Source organism: Ascaphus truei, chromosome 9, assembly GCF_040206685.1.
Source record: "Ascaphus truei isolate aAscTru1 chromosome 9, aAscTru1.hap1, whole genome shotgun sequence".
Taxonomy (NCBI): domain Eukaryota; kingdom Metazoa; phylum Chordata; class Amphibia; order Anura; family Ascaphidae; genus Ascaphus; species Ascaphus truei.
Window position 1 is genome coordinate 41,098,669 of NC_134491.1, and position 15,592 is coordinate 41,114,260.

The 15,592-nt window shown below is 43.2% G+C and overlaps 1 protein-coding gene, 1 long non-coding RNA gene and 1 other non-coding gene across 3 annotated transcripts; 2 read left to right on the forward strand and 1 right to left on the reverse strand.

Annotated features, from left to right (window-relative positions):
- Window positions 1–829: 829 nt before the first annotated feature.
- GLRX5 (glutaredoxin 5) lies at window positions 830–5,720 on the reverse strand. The gene is made up of 2 exons (XM_075614434.1): window positions 5,385–5,720; window positions 830–1,353 (listed from the first exon to the last, which is right to left on the reverse strand). The coding sequence occupies exons 1-2, from the start codon at window positions 5,659–5,661 to the stop codon at window positions 1,175–1,177; spliced, it is 456 nt and encodes a 151-aa protein (XP_075470549.1). The 5' UTR covers window positions 5,662–5,720; the 3' UTR covers window positions 830–1,174.
- On the forward strand, window positions 5,352–9,782 carry LOC142502852 (uncharacterized). The gene is made up of 2 exons (XR_012803871.1): window positions 5,352–5,915; window positions 8,271–9,782. It is a non-coding gene; the product is annotated as an uncharacterized LOC142502852 (long non-coding RNA).
- Window positions 7,189–7,451, forward strand: LOC142503294 (small Cajal body-specific RNA 13). Its single transcript, XR_012803961.1, has one exon.
- Window positions 9,783–15,592: the final 5,810 nt, after the last annotated feature.

The following is a 15,592-nucleotide window of genomic DNA, read 5'->3' on the forward strand; positions in this document are numbered from 1 at the left end:
TACACAAGATCCTATGGTTGGTGACCTGCAGACAATGATTATCGCATTAGTCCATTTAATTCATAATTAGAAAGTAAAATCCTCAAACTGGCCTTCCGGAGATCAAGCATGGGTAGTGCGCTACTAGTTACTATTCAAGACAGCATCACCTATCCCTGAAACATTGTTTTGCGGGTGGGATATTGGACTGAGACAAAAGCCATGCTTTCAATAATTTGTTCAGGAAGGCTGCATCATGTAGCACTACGTTCAAATAGCATTAAAAAACAGAAGAGTGCTTAAAATGATTAAGGACAAATAGAAGTGTGATGTCAAAATACAATCCATGAACAAAAGAATTTTAGGAATAACTTCCCCTGTTAATACAGAGCAATATGTACTTTTGAAAGTGGAACTACTTGAAAGGTGACAATATCATTACATAATGTAACTCAGGGACTGATGACACAGTACTGATAAAGAAATAGACTTGACTTTTGGAAGTGATAAAGATAAAGCATTGGCAGCAGCAGTAGATAAGCAAATATATCCAAGTGCAAAGTGAAAAATTGAGATTAAAAAAAAACAAAAAACCTTTAGAGTCTATGACCGACATTTCAATCCAAAATACCTGGACACCAGTGAACAGGACACTGCTCTCATGAGGATGTGACAGAGACACACACACACGGCAGCTCCGCAGGCTGGAAGTAGTTACCCAGCTATATGGAGGGTACCCTGGATTAGGAAGCTTAGTGGGACGCAGTGGTGTCGGTGAGATCACTACACATGGGCTAAAAACCACCACAGTAACCCAGTCCCAAAGCATAAGCACAAACAGGAAAGCAGCAACGGATACAAATATATTTATTGTTTACAATACATTTATTTTTCTCTAACAGTGGTCATTGTATAAAAATCTTACAGCACAAAGTGAATCCGTGCGCTGACCAGGTGAGCCTGCTACACATTACACAGCACGGTGATTTGCATGTTCACCTATACGTGAAAGGGTCAAATTACCATAGAGAAGATTTCAGGGACCTTCCATTGTGTCATTTTATAACAGGACATTAGAGGATCTGTACAAAAGGTCCCCATACTGTATAAGGCTTCTCTGGTGGTAACAGGCCTTTGCCGATTATTTAAAAAAAAAAAAAGACTCCCACAGTTTATAACGAATGCTTCCCGTGCATTATTTCTTCTCTTGGCTCGAATCTGCCTCTAATAGTGCCGAGCGCACACCCATCTTTTTCAGCTCTTCCACAAGGTCTCCGTTCTGATGCATTTGAAGTAGAATATCACAACCTCCAACAAACTCCCCATTCAGATACACCTGTGGTATGGTCGGCCAGTTTGAGTAATTCTTTACACCTGCAGTGGGGAGGAAAAATACATAAATAAAACCACTTGTTTCAAAACATTTACATGGATGATTCCCACTGATAGACGTAAAGCCTCCACCCCCCATCTGTTTTTTCGCCTTTTTTTTTTTTACTGGACTTGCACCGGAGGGATCTCTGGAGCTGATCACACATTGTATTGTATGGCTTTATTTACACATCCCGACATACAAGGGAAGGGCCCTGTAGTTCAGGAGATATTTAACATTTTTGTGCCGATTGTCCCAAAAATGGTGGCCCGAGTCACCAATAGAAAGCCACAATGTCATTCCAGATAACATTGTGTGAGCCAACCCCCGGGAGCCATTTTATTTCCCAGTTTGTCCCCAAAAGGTTTAGCCGAGATTGTTGCTTAAAGACTAACACGTTTCACATGCTATCAAAGAAAACCTTCAGAAGAGAAAGAACAAGGCAGCTCTTACACATACACCAACAGCCTTTCATTTCAATGCGGTTTCACAAGCTCTACAAGTCGTGAAGACCCAAGTTAGGTGCATTGGAGTGTTATCTGACTCAAACACATGCGGACATTCCAGGAACAAGCAAAACACCAAGTTATAACCTACATCATACCACTCTGCATGACTATGGTAAAAGTAAGCACACGAACAGAAGAATTATTTCCCAATTCCCTCAGCATTACAGGACTGCAAGGCGGTTCTTCATTACCAATTATAAACATGAACACCACCATTGACGCTTATGAATTTTTAAATATAAAACTTGTATACACCAACTGAAAGCATAAACACTATATAATCTGGCAGCTCATTGAACAAAGAAGCTGAAGTAGAAACATTACAAATAGGGCTTCGATCCCAGCATGTTTCAGTTCCCTTACTGTATTAGCCCCTACCACACCTTTGGGAGACTAGTCCACAAATCTACCACCCTTTTCTTGAAGTACTGCTTCATTTCCCCTTGGCCGCTTGGTTCTAGCGCTCCTCTTCGAAATATGCTTCCCTACTGCGCTATCAAAACCCTTCACGGATTTAAACATTTCACTCATAGCCACACCGTTCTTTCCTCTAAGCTGTGCATATTAAGATCCTTCAGTCTTTAACTGAAATCTTATACTGTTGACCATCTACCATTTTAGGAGCACTTTATTGAACACTAATTGACCGACCTCCTCAGATCTATGGTCTCCAGAATTGAATACCGTACTCTAGGTGAGGGTGGCGCGGGTGGCTGTAGAGCCCCGCACTCTTCCCCAAGTTTGCTCACCCCTGCTCTAGGTCAAGGGTGCACGAGATTCGGCAGGCGGGGATCTTACAGAGGCCCCCGCACTCTTCCTCACCACATTTAAATTAAATGCTGGGGAAGCACGCGACGCCTCTAACTTCCTATTACCTGCTCACCGGCAACGTTGTAATAATGCAGTGTCAAATGACGTCGCAGGGTCAAATGACAACGTGACATCACATGACGCCGCCCATGCCAGAGAGCAAGTAAAGGGGAGGCAAACAGTAAAGTTTGCGCATCCCTGCTTTAGGTAAACGATATAGTGGCATAACTACCCCCTCCTTCTATACAACCCATCATCCATCTGGGTTTCCTATTGCTCGTCTTCTTTTAGGTCAGCTGAGATGACTCCCAGTTACCTTTCCTCTACAAAAGAGTTGACATAGTGCTATTAATCCTGCATTCAGCCTTTGGATTTCCAGTATAGAACAGAGAAGAGCGCTACCGTAGGTTAGACCAGGAATGTTGGCAAAAAAGTGCCAAGTCATAATGTCAAATTTTGATATTCCATTACGCAAGCCACAATACGACACAATCCTTTCCTCTGTGGCCAGAAGCATCCATTACAAAGCCGGTTTTGCCATTTCCATGTAGAGAGGGGGGGGGAAAAAAACACAAAACAAACAACAACAAAAAAACACAGGTAGGTAGGTACTTGACTTGCAATAAGTATTTCCCAATCTCGCAGCCACTCAAAATTTTATTACTGACCAAGTATTTTTGAGTTCAGTGCAAAGTGAGGTAAATTACAGGTGGTCCTCGGTTATCCAACACAATGTGTTTTTGTAAATAGCGTTGGATAGTTAATAGTCATAAAGTGAAACCCATTTTCTGCCCATTGGTTTGTGTTGTAAAGAGTCGGATAAGTCGGTGAGTGCCAAATAAGATGTTTTGGCGTCGGAATACTGCCATTGGTAGGCATTATGAAGCATCGAATATGCCGTTCATCGAAAAAGGAAATGTTGAAGAGCAAAGGCCACCTCTATATGCATACGTGATACTGCCAGAACACATGAAAACCTTCAAACATGGTACTAGCCATATTATTTTTCTGATCTGAAGTTTCAGTCCCCTATGGTAAGTAAATGACTGCCAATAAAAAGTTGTACGTGATGCCCACTAAGCTAAAGCTACGTTTAGATGAAAGCATATTGGTCGAATGTCAGCTCATTGTTGGACCAGGTCTATACCTAACCTACTTGGTAAGGTATGAGAAATAGTCCCATAATAAATTAAAGAGAACTACTGGTCATGCTTGTTGAATTTGGAGGGTAAATAAAAGGATCACAGAGCCAGGTAGCTCCTGTAAGTAGTTTTCGAAGACACAGTTTGCATCCTGGACACTGATTTTTTGATTGATCCTTCAGTTTATTAAGGTGTGGGGGACCAGTTTTGTACACAAGTGTTGCATGCAAGTATCTAATAATTAGATGACACAGTCCAGATCATAAGTTGGGAATCCACATAGCCACAAGGGTCACGTTAAACCTGACCATTCCAAAACCCGTTAGGCCGCGCTTCTAGTGCCGGCAACGCAACGTCGCCGCGTGCGCTTATAGTGTGTGTGTGTATATACATACACACACCCCAAAAAGAGTGCTAGTGGGCGTGGCTAAAAGTATACAACAAAAACAAAACAACGATGCCCAAAGCTACTTCCAATGTGACAAAAATACACAGTGCAGTGCAATACACACACACACACACACACACACACTCTCTCTCTCTCTCTCTCTTGAAAATGGGTCATTGAGTTTAAACCTTTGGCCAAAGCATTGTAAGCCTGCGAGCCACATCAAGGCAGACTAGTATAAGTGAGTGCACACACGCACACACACACACACACACTCTCTCTTGAAAATGGGTCATTGAGTTTAAACCTTTGGCCAAAGCATTGTAAGCCTGCGAGCCACATCAAGGCAGACTAGTATAAGTGAGTGATTGATTCTCACTCAGCCAAATAAGACATTTGTTCTTCATACTTTTTCCTGTACGAGGGCCTTTTTTCTGCTATTTAAAGCTCACCAGCAGCTAGGAATTTTCAAATTAGCCCAAAATCTTGGTGTAGTGGTTAAGGTGATGTTGCTTGAATAAAGTCACTTAACTGGGGCCGAAAGTCACGGCCATTTTATTGGCGACCCTGCAGTCATTTGTGTGTCAAACACCAGCACATACAGTAACTACAAATATCTTGGGAGCCAGAAGGTGAGTGTCAGGGGCCCAACAGAACAGCACCAAGAAATCCCTGGCTTCAAGTTATATATCAAAAATAAGTGAGCAGCTCCAGTGTCCATAAAGAAATGCAAAATATATTAATAGTTTCACAAGCTACAGATCAGTAAAACAACGACTCTAAAAGAAAGAGGACTAGCCTAAGCTGGTTACACTGGAACCTTGTGGGTTACCTGCCATGTAGTAACCCTTTATCCAACCAGGACACACATGTAAAAATGAGACGTCTTACTGAATCTTTCCAGGTTTAATAATAATTATTATCTATAAATAACACAAACATCTCACTACAATATACCTGATGCACCCCAAGGTGAAGGAGGACACATCATGACATTGTGATCAAACAAACACCAAATCTCACACATGGTGTGCCCTTGACGCCTGCCTGCCAGTCCCCGCAGGGCCCAGCCCCCGCAGGGCCCAGTCCCCAGCCGCCGCAGGGCCCAGCCCCCGCAGGGCCCAGTCTCCAGCCCCCGCAGGGCCCAGTCCCCAGCCCTCGCAGGGCCCAGTCCCCAGCCTCACCCTGCCTCAGGTCCTGGTCCTCCAGCACGTTGTAGGCCGCATAGTCCTGCACCCCGTGCATGCGCAGGATCTGCACCACGGCGTTGCTGAAGCCGCACATAGGCTGGGCCGGGGTGCCCTTGATGAACACCACCACCTTGTCCTTCTTCACCAGCCCCTCCAGGTGCTCCCGGGAGCTGCTGCTCTGGCTCCGCAGCACGGCCCGCGGCCCCCAGTTACCCCCTCCGGCCGCCCGGCGCAGGAGAGCCGCGGAGAGGCGGCACAGGGACGCGCTCATCCTGCACTTACTGAGCGCTGACAGGAATCCTCGTGTCCCTCACAGGCTCCCGTCACTGGCCATACATAGCCCCGCCTCTCCCTTCTCCTCATTGGCTCAGGCGGTAGGCGGGTTAGGCGTAAATGCGGACGCTGATTGGATAGGATGTCGTGCCAATCTAACCCATCGTCCAATCGTTGCATGTGACGCATTTTACACGCCATGCGCTGCCAGGCCGCGCGCGGGTCTAGTGTCAGTGCGGCAGAGAGTGCTGGGTGAGTGTGGGCTGAGGGGGCCGCCATCTTGGGGCACCAGGAGAGGTTAGGGGAGTAGTCCCGTATAGATTATATTACTATGAGGGAGCAGTCCCATATGGATTATATTATTATAGGGGAGCAGTCCCATATAGATAATATTATTGTAAGGGAGCAGTCCCATACAGATTATATTATAAGGGAGCAGTCCCGTATAGATTATATTATTATAAGGGAGCAGTCCCGTATAGATTATATTATTATAAGGGAGCAGTCCCATATTGATATTTAATGTAAGGGAGCAGTCCCATATAGATAATATTGTAAGGGAGCAGTCCCGTATAGATAATATTATTGTAAGGGAGCAGTCCCGTATAGATTATATTATTATAAGGGAGCAGTCCCATGTGGATTATATTATTATAAGAGAGCAGTCCCGTATAGATTATTTTATTATAAGGGAGCAGTCCCGTATAGATTATATTATTATAAGGGAGCAGTCCCGTATAGATATTTAATGTAAGGGAGCAGTCCCATATAGATAATATTGTACGGGAGCAGTCCCGTATAGATAATATTATTGTACGGGAGCAGTCCCATATAGATTATATTATTATAAGGGAGCAGTCCTGTATAGATTATATTATAAGGGAGCAGTCCCGTATAGATTATATTATTATAAGGGAGCAGTCCCATATATTTAATATTGTAAGGGAGCAGTCCCTTATAGATTATATTATTGTAAGGGAGCAGTCCCATGTGGATTATATTATTATAAGAGAGCAGTCCCGTATAGATTATTTTATTATAAGGGAGCAGTCCCGTATAGATTATTTTATTATAAGGGAGCAGTCCCATATAGATTATATTATTATAAAGGAGCCGTCCCATATAGATTATATTATTACAATGGTTTGTTACCTCGTCCTGTGGTCGCTGCTGTACATTATATTTATTATTATAGTCTTGTTTGAGGACAGTGGGGTCACTGTGAGTAATCTCAGGCTCTGCAATACAATGTGAGAGGGATGACAGTAACATTGTATAACAAAGAGGCTGAAACAATAGGCAGGAGGTGCCAGCCCCAATGCACATGGCTTCTGGTCCCTCTGTGGCTGGGCTCACTGGTGCCCTTGGATCTGCAGTCCTGCTGTGGCCCTGAGTTGCAGTACTCAGGTGTGGCCCTTGGATCTGCAGTCCTGCTGTGGCCCTGAGTTGCACTACTCCAGGTGTGGCCCTTGGATCTGCAGTCCTGCTGTGGCCCTGAGTTGCAATACTCAGGGTGTGGCCCTTGGATCTGCAGTCCTGTTGTGGCCCTGAGTTGCAGTACTCAGGGTGTGGGGACTCGCAGAGAGAATATCTCCCAGAGGAAGCCGAGGCATACCTGTGCAAGTATCAGCAAGTGTATGTGCTATGTTCCTCTGACAGTCGCCATTCTGTTGCCACAGAGGTAATAACTTTCCCGTGTTATTATCAATCCATCAACAGACAGAATAACGCAGAGTGATATTATTTACAGAATCATGTTTTCTGGTAAACACTGAAACTGCTACATTACTTCCACTTGTGGTTTAGAATTATCATATCTAGCGTTATTGATTTGTGTGTATATATATATGTATGTATGTGTGTATATATATATATATATATATATACACACACACACACACACACACACACACACACACACACACACACACAAATACAACTGTATGCTCATCTGCATGTCTTAGGCAGGTCTGCAACCCCGCCTTTCCCCATCATCACCCAGCATACAGCACTTCCACTGCAGCAAGGGATTCTGGGAAATGACATGCAAATGAGCACACAGTGTCACTTTTTTGCCTCAAAAACCATTTTTAACATGGTTCCCTATAGGCTTAAGCTTGCTGCATGGTCACAGCTTTGAGCACAGCCAGGGTTAAGGTGCATACCCAGAAAACCACCCACAGACAGCTGTTTCGACCTTGATGGGTCTCATCAGTGTGGGGTTGATTTTAACTGGGTATGCATGAGAGGCTATGGCTGAGTTAAGTTATGGTGAGTAAAAAAAGTGACAAAAACCCTCCACAGGAAAGCAAATATGCAAATACAACTGTATGCTCATCTGCATGTCTTAGGCAGGTCTGCAACCCCGCCTTTCCCCATCATCACCCAGCATACAGCACTTCCACTGCAGCAAGGCGGGGTTGCAGACCTGCCTAAGACATGCAGATGAGCATACAGTTGTATTTGCATATTTGCTTTCCTGTGGAGGGTTTTTGTCACTTTTTTTACTCACCATATCTTAACTCAGTATTATGATATATATATATATATATATATTGTATATGTAATATTTAAATAGGTCATTTTCTTTTCTCTGTTTGTTTTCAGGTGAGGCCTAGCATGAAGCTCTCTAGCAACAATGAACTGTGCACACGTGTGTAGCTAAATAAATACATGAGTCCACTACTCTGATAATAAATAAATAAATATATATATATATATATAATATAAATATATATTATATATTTTTTAAACTTCTGAGAATCCTAAGGATGTTGAAACACAGGCACTGGCATAGAATCAAAGATGGGGATGTGGCTGGGATGAACTGCTGCAAGAAATATGCATACCTAACACTGGTGTGTTTCAGGGACTGTCGTAGGGGACCCCATTAACCTTCAGTATACTGTGCCAGGCTGCCCCTACCGTTGCAAGGGGTGTTTGTGGGTGGGCTCCTTAACTTTATTTCCCATGTAAAACAAAAACGTATGGTCTCCTGTTCTAGCTAAGTGGCAGTGGAGTAACCCTTAAAATAGACTCCCAAAATGTTCACATGGCGGACCGCAAACTTTATGTAGTAATGAGTAAGACTAGAGCATAGCCTCCGATATGAAACCTGCAGATAATATAAGGAAATGATTTATTGTAGCACCCCAAAATACATGTTATTGCTGTAGCTGTTATCTATCTTACACATCTTTCAGTGGTTAATAGAGGTTTTGAATAAACTACTTGGGGCCAGTGCCGGATTACACACTAGGCACCTGCCTAGGACCCCATTGGGTTGCGGTGGGCAGGTGCTGCGGCTCACCATGCAGCATCCAGGGGTCACTGTCTGCCATACTCTCCGTCCTCCTGTCGGCGCCCGGATCCAACTTCTGACCGGAGGAGGGAGCTGCACCGTTATGTTGTCATGGCGCCCCAATGTCAAATGACGATGCGTCGAAAAAGTGGGCTAAAATACATCATTTCTATCCTCCAAGACTTTGGTAGAGTTCAAGGCAGAAACCCAGCAGAAATGAATTATCGAGCACGGCACACTAATATTAGCTCCATATACATTCTGTAAATAGGAAGATTTTATAAATATTGCCAAGACGATCGGCAAAGGCATGCAAAATGTTCATGTTGTTTAAACAAAAACGGATAATAAATAGACCCTTTGGTGTTAAGATGCGATGTTGCTGAGTACCAGGCCTCACTCATACTGCAGGTGGTGCTGTTTACACACAATGGAAGTGTGTCACTAATTTATATAGTAAACACCATGAGTGGGCGTTATTTAAGTGATTAACTTCTCCCAGGACATACAGATTATACTGATAATGTATTTACACAAATCTCAGGTTGGAGAGAACAGCCTCACGTTTCATTTAAAGTCAGAACTGGTGATAATCGTTTTCTACCGCAAATGTATCTTTAATGTAAAGAAGTCACAAATATGAATGATAAAATTATAGTGGAGTTAAAAGAATGTTCATACAGATTATACGGACATGTTAACATTGGGGATGAGCATCCTTTTAACTCCACTATAATTTTGGAGCGCTGTTGTTTGTAATTCATGTTATTGCTATATTTATTTTAACTATGCCTATAAAAATTCTAAGTTTTATTATCTATTAATATCATGCCATTTTTTGGCGGAGTGCAGCATCAAGGGATTGCTTTATTCTTTATTCTATGTACACACTAGTACATATTAAATGTCCTATTTTTTGGTCATTTTAATTTCTTAGAAATATTAAAATGTACATTTAATCACACATCCTACACCCTCCTGCTTGTAGAGCAATTGTAAACATCTGTCTGTTTTCAGAATGGGGGGGGGGGGACATCTACAACATAATGAAAAAAAAGCCAGATGTAAATCTCTTAGTGAACACGCGCATGTACCAGTCACAGGGCCTGCAGGAGAGAAAAGCCTGACATAGCACATGTACCAGTCACAGGGCTTGCAGGAGAGAAAAGCCTGACATAGTTCCAAGCTTTTCCAGCCATAATAGTGTGGGCAAAAGCAGACAGTACGCGTGACCCTACAAGACAGGGAAGCCAAATGGTGGACAGCTGTTCTCTGGCTCGTCTCTACCCTGGCAGCAGTTGTGCCATGACATGTCCAGATCATGTGACAGTAAAAGAAACCAACCGCTCAACACATGCTGAGGGTGTTCTTCTCGCCAGTGCTGTGAGATTAATGAGTTTATATTGTTTAACCCTTTACTGCCAGGGCCATCAGAGCACTGAGTGTGGGATAATTAGGCAGTGTATACATACGCATAATAAAAGATGAGAAGAATACATTGACAGTGCAGGCAGAAGGCCAAATACACACATGTTCCACTCATTAGTATCTCTGAGGTTGGAGAGGAGATTTCCACTTCTGAAGCCTCTTAGCATTCCCGGCAAACATCTACATTTGCTGGGATTAGTCCGATAGGCATAGTGTGGTTTAGGATAAGTGTGATAGACCACAGGAATAACACTGAAGAGTGTGAGGAAGATCAGCCCCCCCGGGGAGTTCTGTTCTGCAGGGAGTGCGAGGCAGAACCACACAGTGACAGGCGGTGATTATGGGGCTCTTCGGGACAGGCTTCTTGGACTAGTGGGCTTAGGTTACTGTGCTAACTTCCACAGAATGGGAGCGACTCTGACAGCCAACAATTGGCATGAATGTGCACATATTTCAGGGTGCATGTCCATGGAGAAAGTAACAAGTCTTGTTGGTGGAGGTGTCTATCGGTGCCGTGCACCATATGTATGTGACCTGTCTTGATTTACTTATGTAATATCTGAACAGCACGTGACTCTGCTAAAATCCCTATTCCAAACAGTAATTCCTGTTTCTCTAACCATGGATTGCTGAGCACAATATTGTGGAAAATAAAAATGTCTTACTACATCAACAAAAAATGTGGTTTGTATGACAGAGCCACAAATTGTTACTTTAATATGAGTGGAAAGCAGCAGTTCTGCGTGCTAATTTTGTATTTTTTTTCCCCTTGAACTGGGGGGTTTCCTTAAAGCTGAAACATGGGGTCTCACATCTGGTCCCCTGGTTACTGCGCGAGGAGCGGCTGTCCACCGGGGAAGCTGGTAGTCTCACAATGGCCACAGGGTCAGGGCCTTCTCTGGCTGGTCACTAGGAAAGCTTCAATGTCTCAGGCCTGAAAAAATGTATATACAGACCTGCGTGTACTTTAATTGTTATATAAGAAAAAAGATCTGATTATTATTAGGAGGCACTAGTAATCATCTGCTTCATATATTTGTTACCATGCAACTTCTACTAAGAAATCATCACTATACATATAATACAGGAAAGTACCGATGTAATAAAATGAGTTAATATAGCAGACAAAAGCACATTCAACATGGTTTTTACGTTAAAACATGGATTAATTGTTGCCAAGTATTTTGGCCCATAATTACTAAGTGTTATTCCAAAAGACACCAGTAAGTGCCAGAAGAAACCGCCAAGAAGCAATTCCGCCCACATGCCTATATGAGTTTCATTATAAAGGTATTAGTGTTAAAAATTACGATTGTCCTCATTTTTAGTTTCTGAGTTTATCATAGTAACCTTTAGCCTGCACAGGGCTCTGGGGAGAGCCCAATTTTAATTTACCTTAATATTTCAAGCGCTTATCTCTTGGACGAAGCATCCGAATTTAAAAATAATAAAGTGCAAAGAAAAATGGCGATCGTTGCAGACTGCCGCTGTAACACCCCTTCATTTCAACAGGCTATGAGGTGTCTTCTAGAATAGCACCACTTAGTAGATATGAACCTTTATGCCAAACCAATCTACTTCACCGGTGCCACTTACAAACTCTTCTATGCTGCAGGAGCCCATAATACAGGAACAAGTAACACCGTTACCAAGTGCATGTAACCAAAAACTGCAGTGACATATGTCTGAGCAAACGTTGGATTCTTGTGTATGTGTGTACGTGTGTGTGTATAATTTTATATATATCATCAGACGCACTAGATGCTATTTTAGCATCACGGTTAGTTTCTCTATTTTCATTGCATCAAACAAGTATGTATTTTTTTTTACAAAGTCCTGAATACAACATCCTCTTTGTACACTGCACGGTCACCGGGCCTGCATACTGATGGGTTTATTTTAACATGATGGTTTTCACATGTTATTTATAAAGATCCCACATTAAAATAGCACAGGCCTTAACAATGGCTGACAAGAGACAAAATAGCATTAAAATATAATACTAATACAGTACCTGGTTTTTAATACCTTTTCTACCAGATGAGCAATGAAACTACAGAGAGCCTCAATGTTTAATACATTGGGATTGTTTTTCATTTACACACAGTACAGCTACTTTCTATCAGCTGCTGCCTCAGTCCACTACAGAATAACCCCTATGATTCCACGAGACTGCACCACCGGTCTACATCATTCTATTAAATATGGATCAGGGGATATTTCTGTTTGAGGAAAAAGATTTATACAGCATTTAAGTTTGGAAAAGACAAAAAGAGAGATAGATATGACAGAGAAAGAAAGAGAGATAGAGACACACAGAGAGAGTGAGGGAGAGATAGACACAGTGCCGTCTTAACGCATGGGCACGCTGGGCAGTTGCCCGGGGGCCCCACGAGCATAGGGGCCCCATGCTAATCTATGCACATGCCAGAATTTAACACTAATTTTCCAATCACCCGCCTCAACATTGAAATCTCCCGCTAACTCAGTAGAAGGAGAAACATTACGACTTGTAGCGGAGAGTTGGCAGGGCCCAGTGCACTGCTTTGCCCGGGGGCTATAATGCTGTTAAAACGGCCCTGGATAGACAGAGACAACAGAGAAAGGGATAGAGATACAGTGGGAGAGAGATACAGAGGGTGCGGGAGACAGAGACATACAGACGGAGAGAGATACAGAGGGAGCGGGAGACAGAGACATGCAGAAAGAGAGAGATAAAGAGGGAGCGGGAGACAGAGACATGCAGAAAGAGAGATACAGAGGGAGCGGGAGACAGAGACATGCAGAAAGAGAGAGATACAGAGGGAGCGGGAGACAGAGACATGCAGAAAGAGAGAGATACAGAGGGAGCGGGAGACAGAGGGAGACAGAGACATATACAGAGAGAGATGGAGAGGGAGACAGACAGACATACAGAGAGAGATACACAGAGAGAGAGAGAGAGATACAGAGGGAGATATAGAGACATACAAAGGGAGGGAGACAGAGAGGCTTCATAATATAAATAAAATTGTCTTGAAATGTATGTATATCTTTATATGTCACAGAAAACACACAATGCGCAAAACTCCCTCTGGTTGTATTGAAGTGATGGTCACACAAGGAATCTGGAGGTAGGAACTCTCGGGGTAGTATGAAAGAGAGAAAAGAGAAATATACTGTATAGTGCAACACAATGTAATGAACATATAATAGAGAAAAGGAGCTCAGTCCACTCGCATGCTGTAGAAATAAAACTGGCCATTTGACCACTCTGGGTCCCGTAGTGCTGTATGGTGGTACTGCTGCAATGTCTTGCGTCTACTTGTAAATCGACCAGCGCTTTCCCACGATGTCTACTTCCGGGTTCGGATGGCGGGTGACGTCACCAACGTTCCCAGCCAATGGAAATCCAAGCCTGGTCTTCACTCCAAACCCCGTAGCAATGCTCGTTGGAAGGCAAACAGTGGGTACATCTGTCCCGCAGATCAGATCAGCCAAGTGCAGCCAAATGCAGGATAGCAGGTAGTCCACAAATAGCTTTAGTTAACCCTACGCGTTTCATTCGGATAGACCGAACTTCTTCAGGGTTGTATGAATATGATGCGCAAGTCCTGACTAAAATAGTACTTAGGGGCGTCGACGTCATAAAAATAATATATTTTATATTATATTTTTATCCAATCAATGTTGCGCCGTACCCCTTTTGCGTCATGACATACTATTTTAGTCAGGACTTGCGTATCATATTCATACAACCCTGAAGAAGTTCGGTCTATCCGAATGAAACGCGTATGGTTAACTAAAGCTATTTGTGGACTACCTGCTATCCTGCATTTGGCTGCACTTGGCTGATCTGCGGGACAGATGTACCCACTGTTTGCCTTGCAACGAGCATTGCTACGGGGTTTGGAGTGAAGACCAGGCTTGGATTTCCATTGGCTGGGAACGTTGGTGACGTCACCCGCCATCCGAACCCGGAAGTAGACATCGTGGGAAAGCGCTGGTCGATTTACAAGTAGACGCAAGACATTGCAGCAGTACCCCCATACAGCACTACAGGACCCAGAGTGGTCAAATGGCCAGTTTTATTTCTACAGCATGCGAGTGGACTGAGCTCCTTTTCTCTATTATATGTTCATTAAATTGTCTTGCACTATACAGACATACCCCGGTTTAAGGACACTCACTTTAAGTACACTCGCGAGTAAGTACATATCGTCCAATAGGCAAACAGCAGCTCGCGCATGCGCCTGTCAGCACGTCCTAAACAGCAATACCGACTCCCTACCTGTACCGAAGCTGTGTGCAAGCGGGGAGACTATAGAGGCTGTTACACATGCGTTATTTACATCAGGTATGCACGTATATGATGATTACAGTACTGTACGTGCATCCATAAGTGGGAAAAAGGTAGTGCTTCACTTTAAGTACATTTTCGCTTTACATACATGCTCCGGTCCCATTGCGTACGTTAATGCGGGGTGTGTATATATGCGTACGTTAATGCGGGGTATGTATATATGCGTACGTTAATGCGGGGTATGTATATATGCGTACGTTAATGCGGGGTATGTATATATGCGTACGTTAATGCGGGGTATGTATATATGCGTACGTTAATGCGGGGTATGCCTGTACAGTGTATTTCTCTTTTCTCTCTTTCATACTACCCCGAGAGTTCCTACCTCCAGATTCCTTGTGTGACCATCACTTCAATACAACCAGAGGGAGTTTTGCGCGTTGTATATTTTCTGTGACGTCCTCTGGGGGATTTTTAAACCCCTACGCCAGCAGCATCTCCATTGGTGATATTTATTTGTTTTTAATCACTTGTTTTTATTTACTTTTTAGGGTTTGCGCTTTTATTTTCTGTATCATATCTTTTATATATATATATATGTACATATCGCTTTACAATACACGTGACATAATATTATAACACAATGGGAATAAGTGCTTCAGACATTAAAAAAAGTAAAACCATTAGTCTGTCAATAAAAAAGCAGCTATATGCTGGGACTATATTAAAGAGTAGTGGTACTGAGAGGCTGTGAGTAACAAGTAATGGTACTTAGCCCCCCTAATACTATCACACTTGGAACACTGGGTTAAATTTACCCCGGGTCTCACCCACAATCACTGATATAGTCACACCTCAATGTGCCCAACTTCCATTAGATGGTCAAATCTCTGACTTTCCCCCCAGTCACCACTGTTC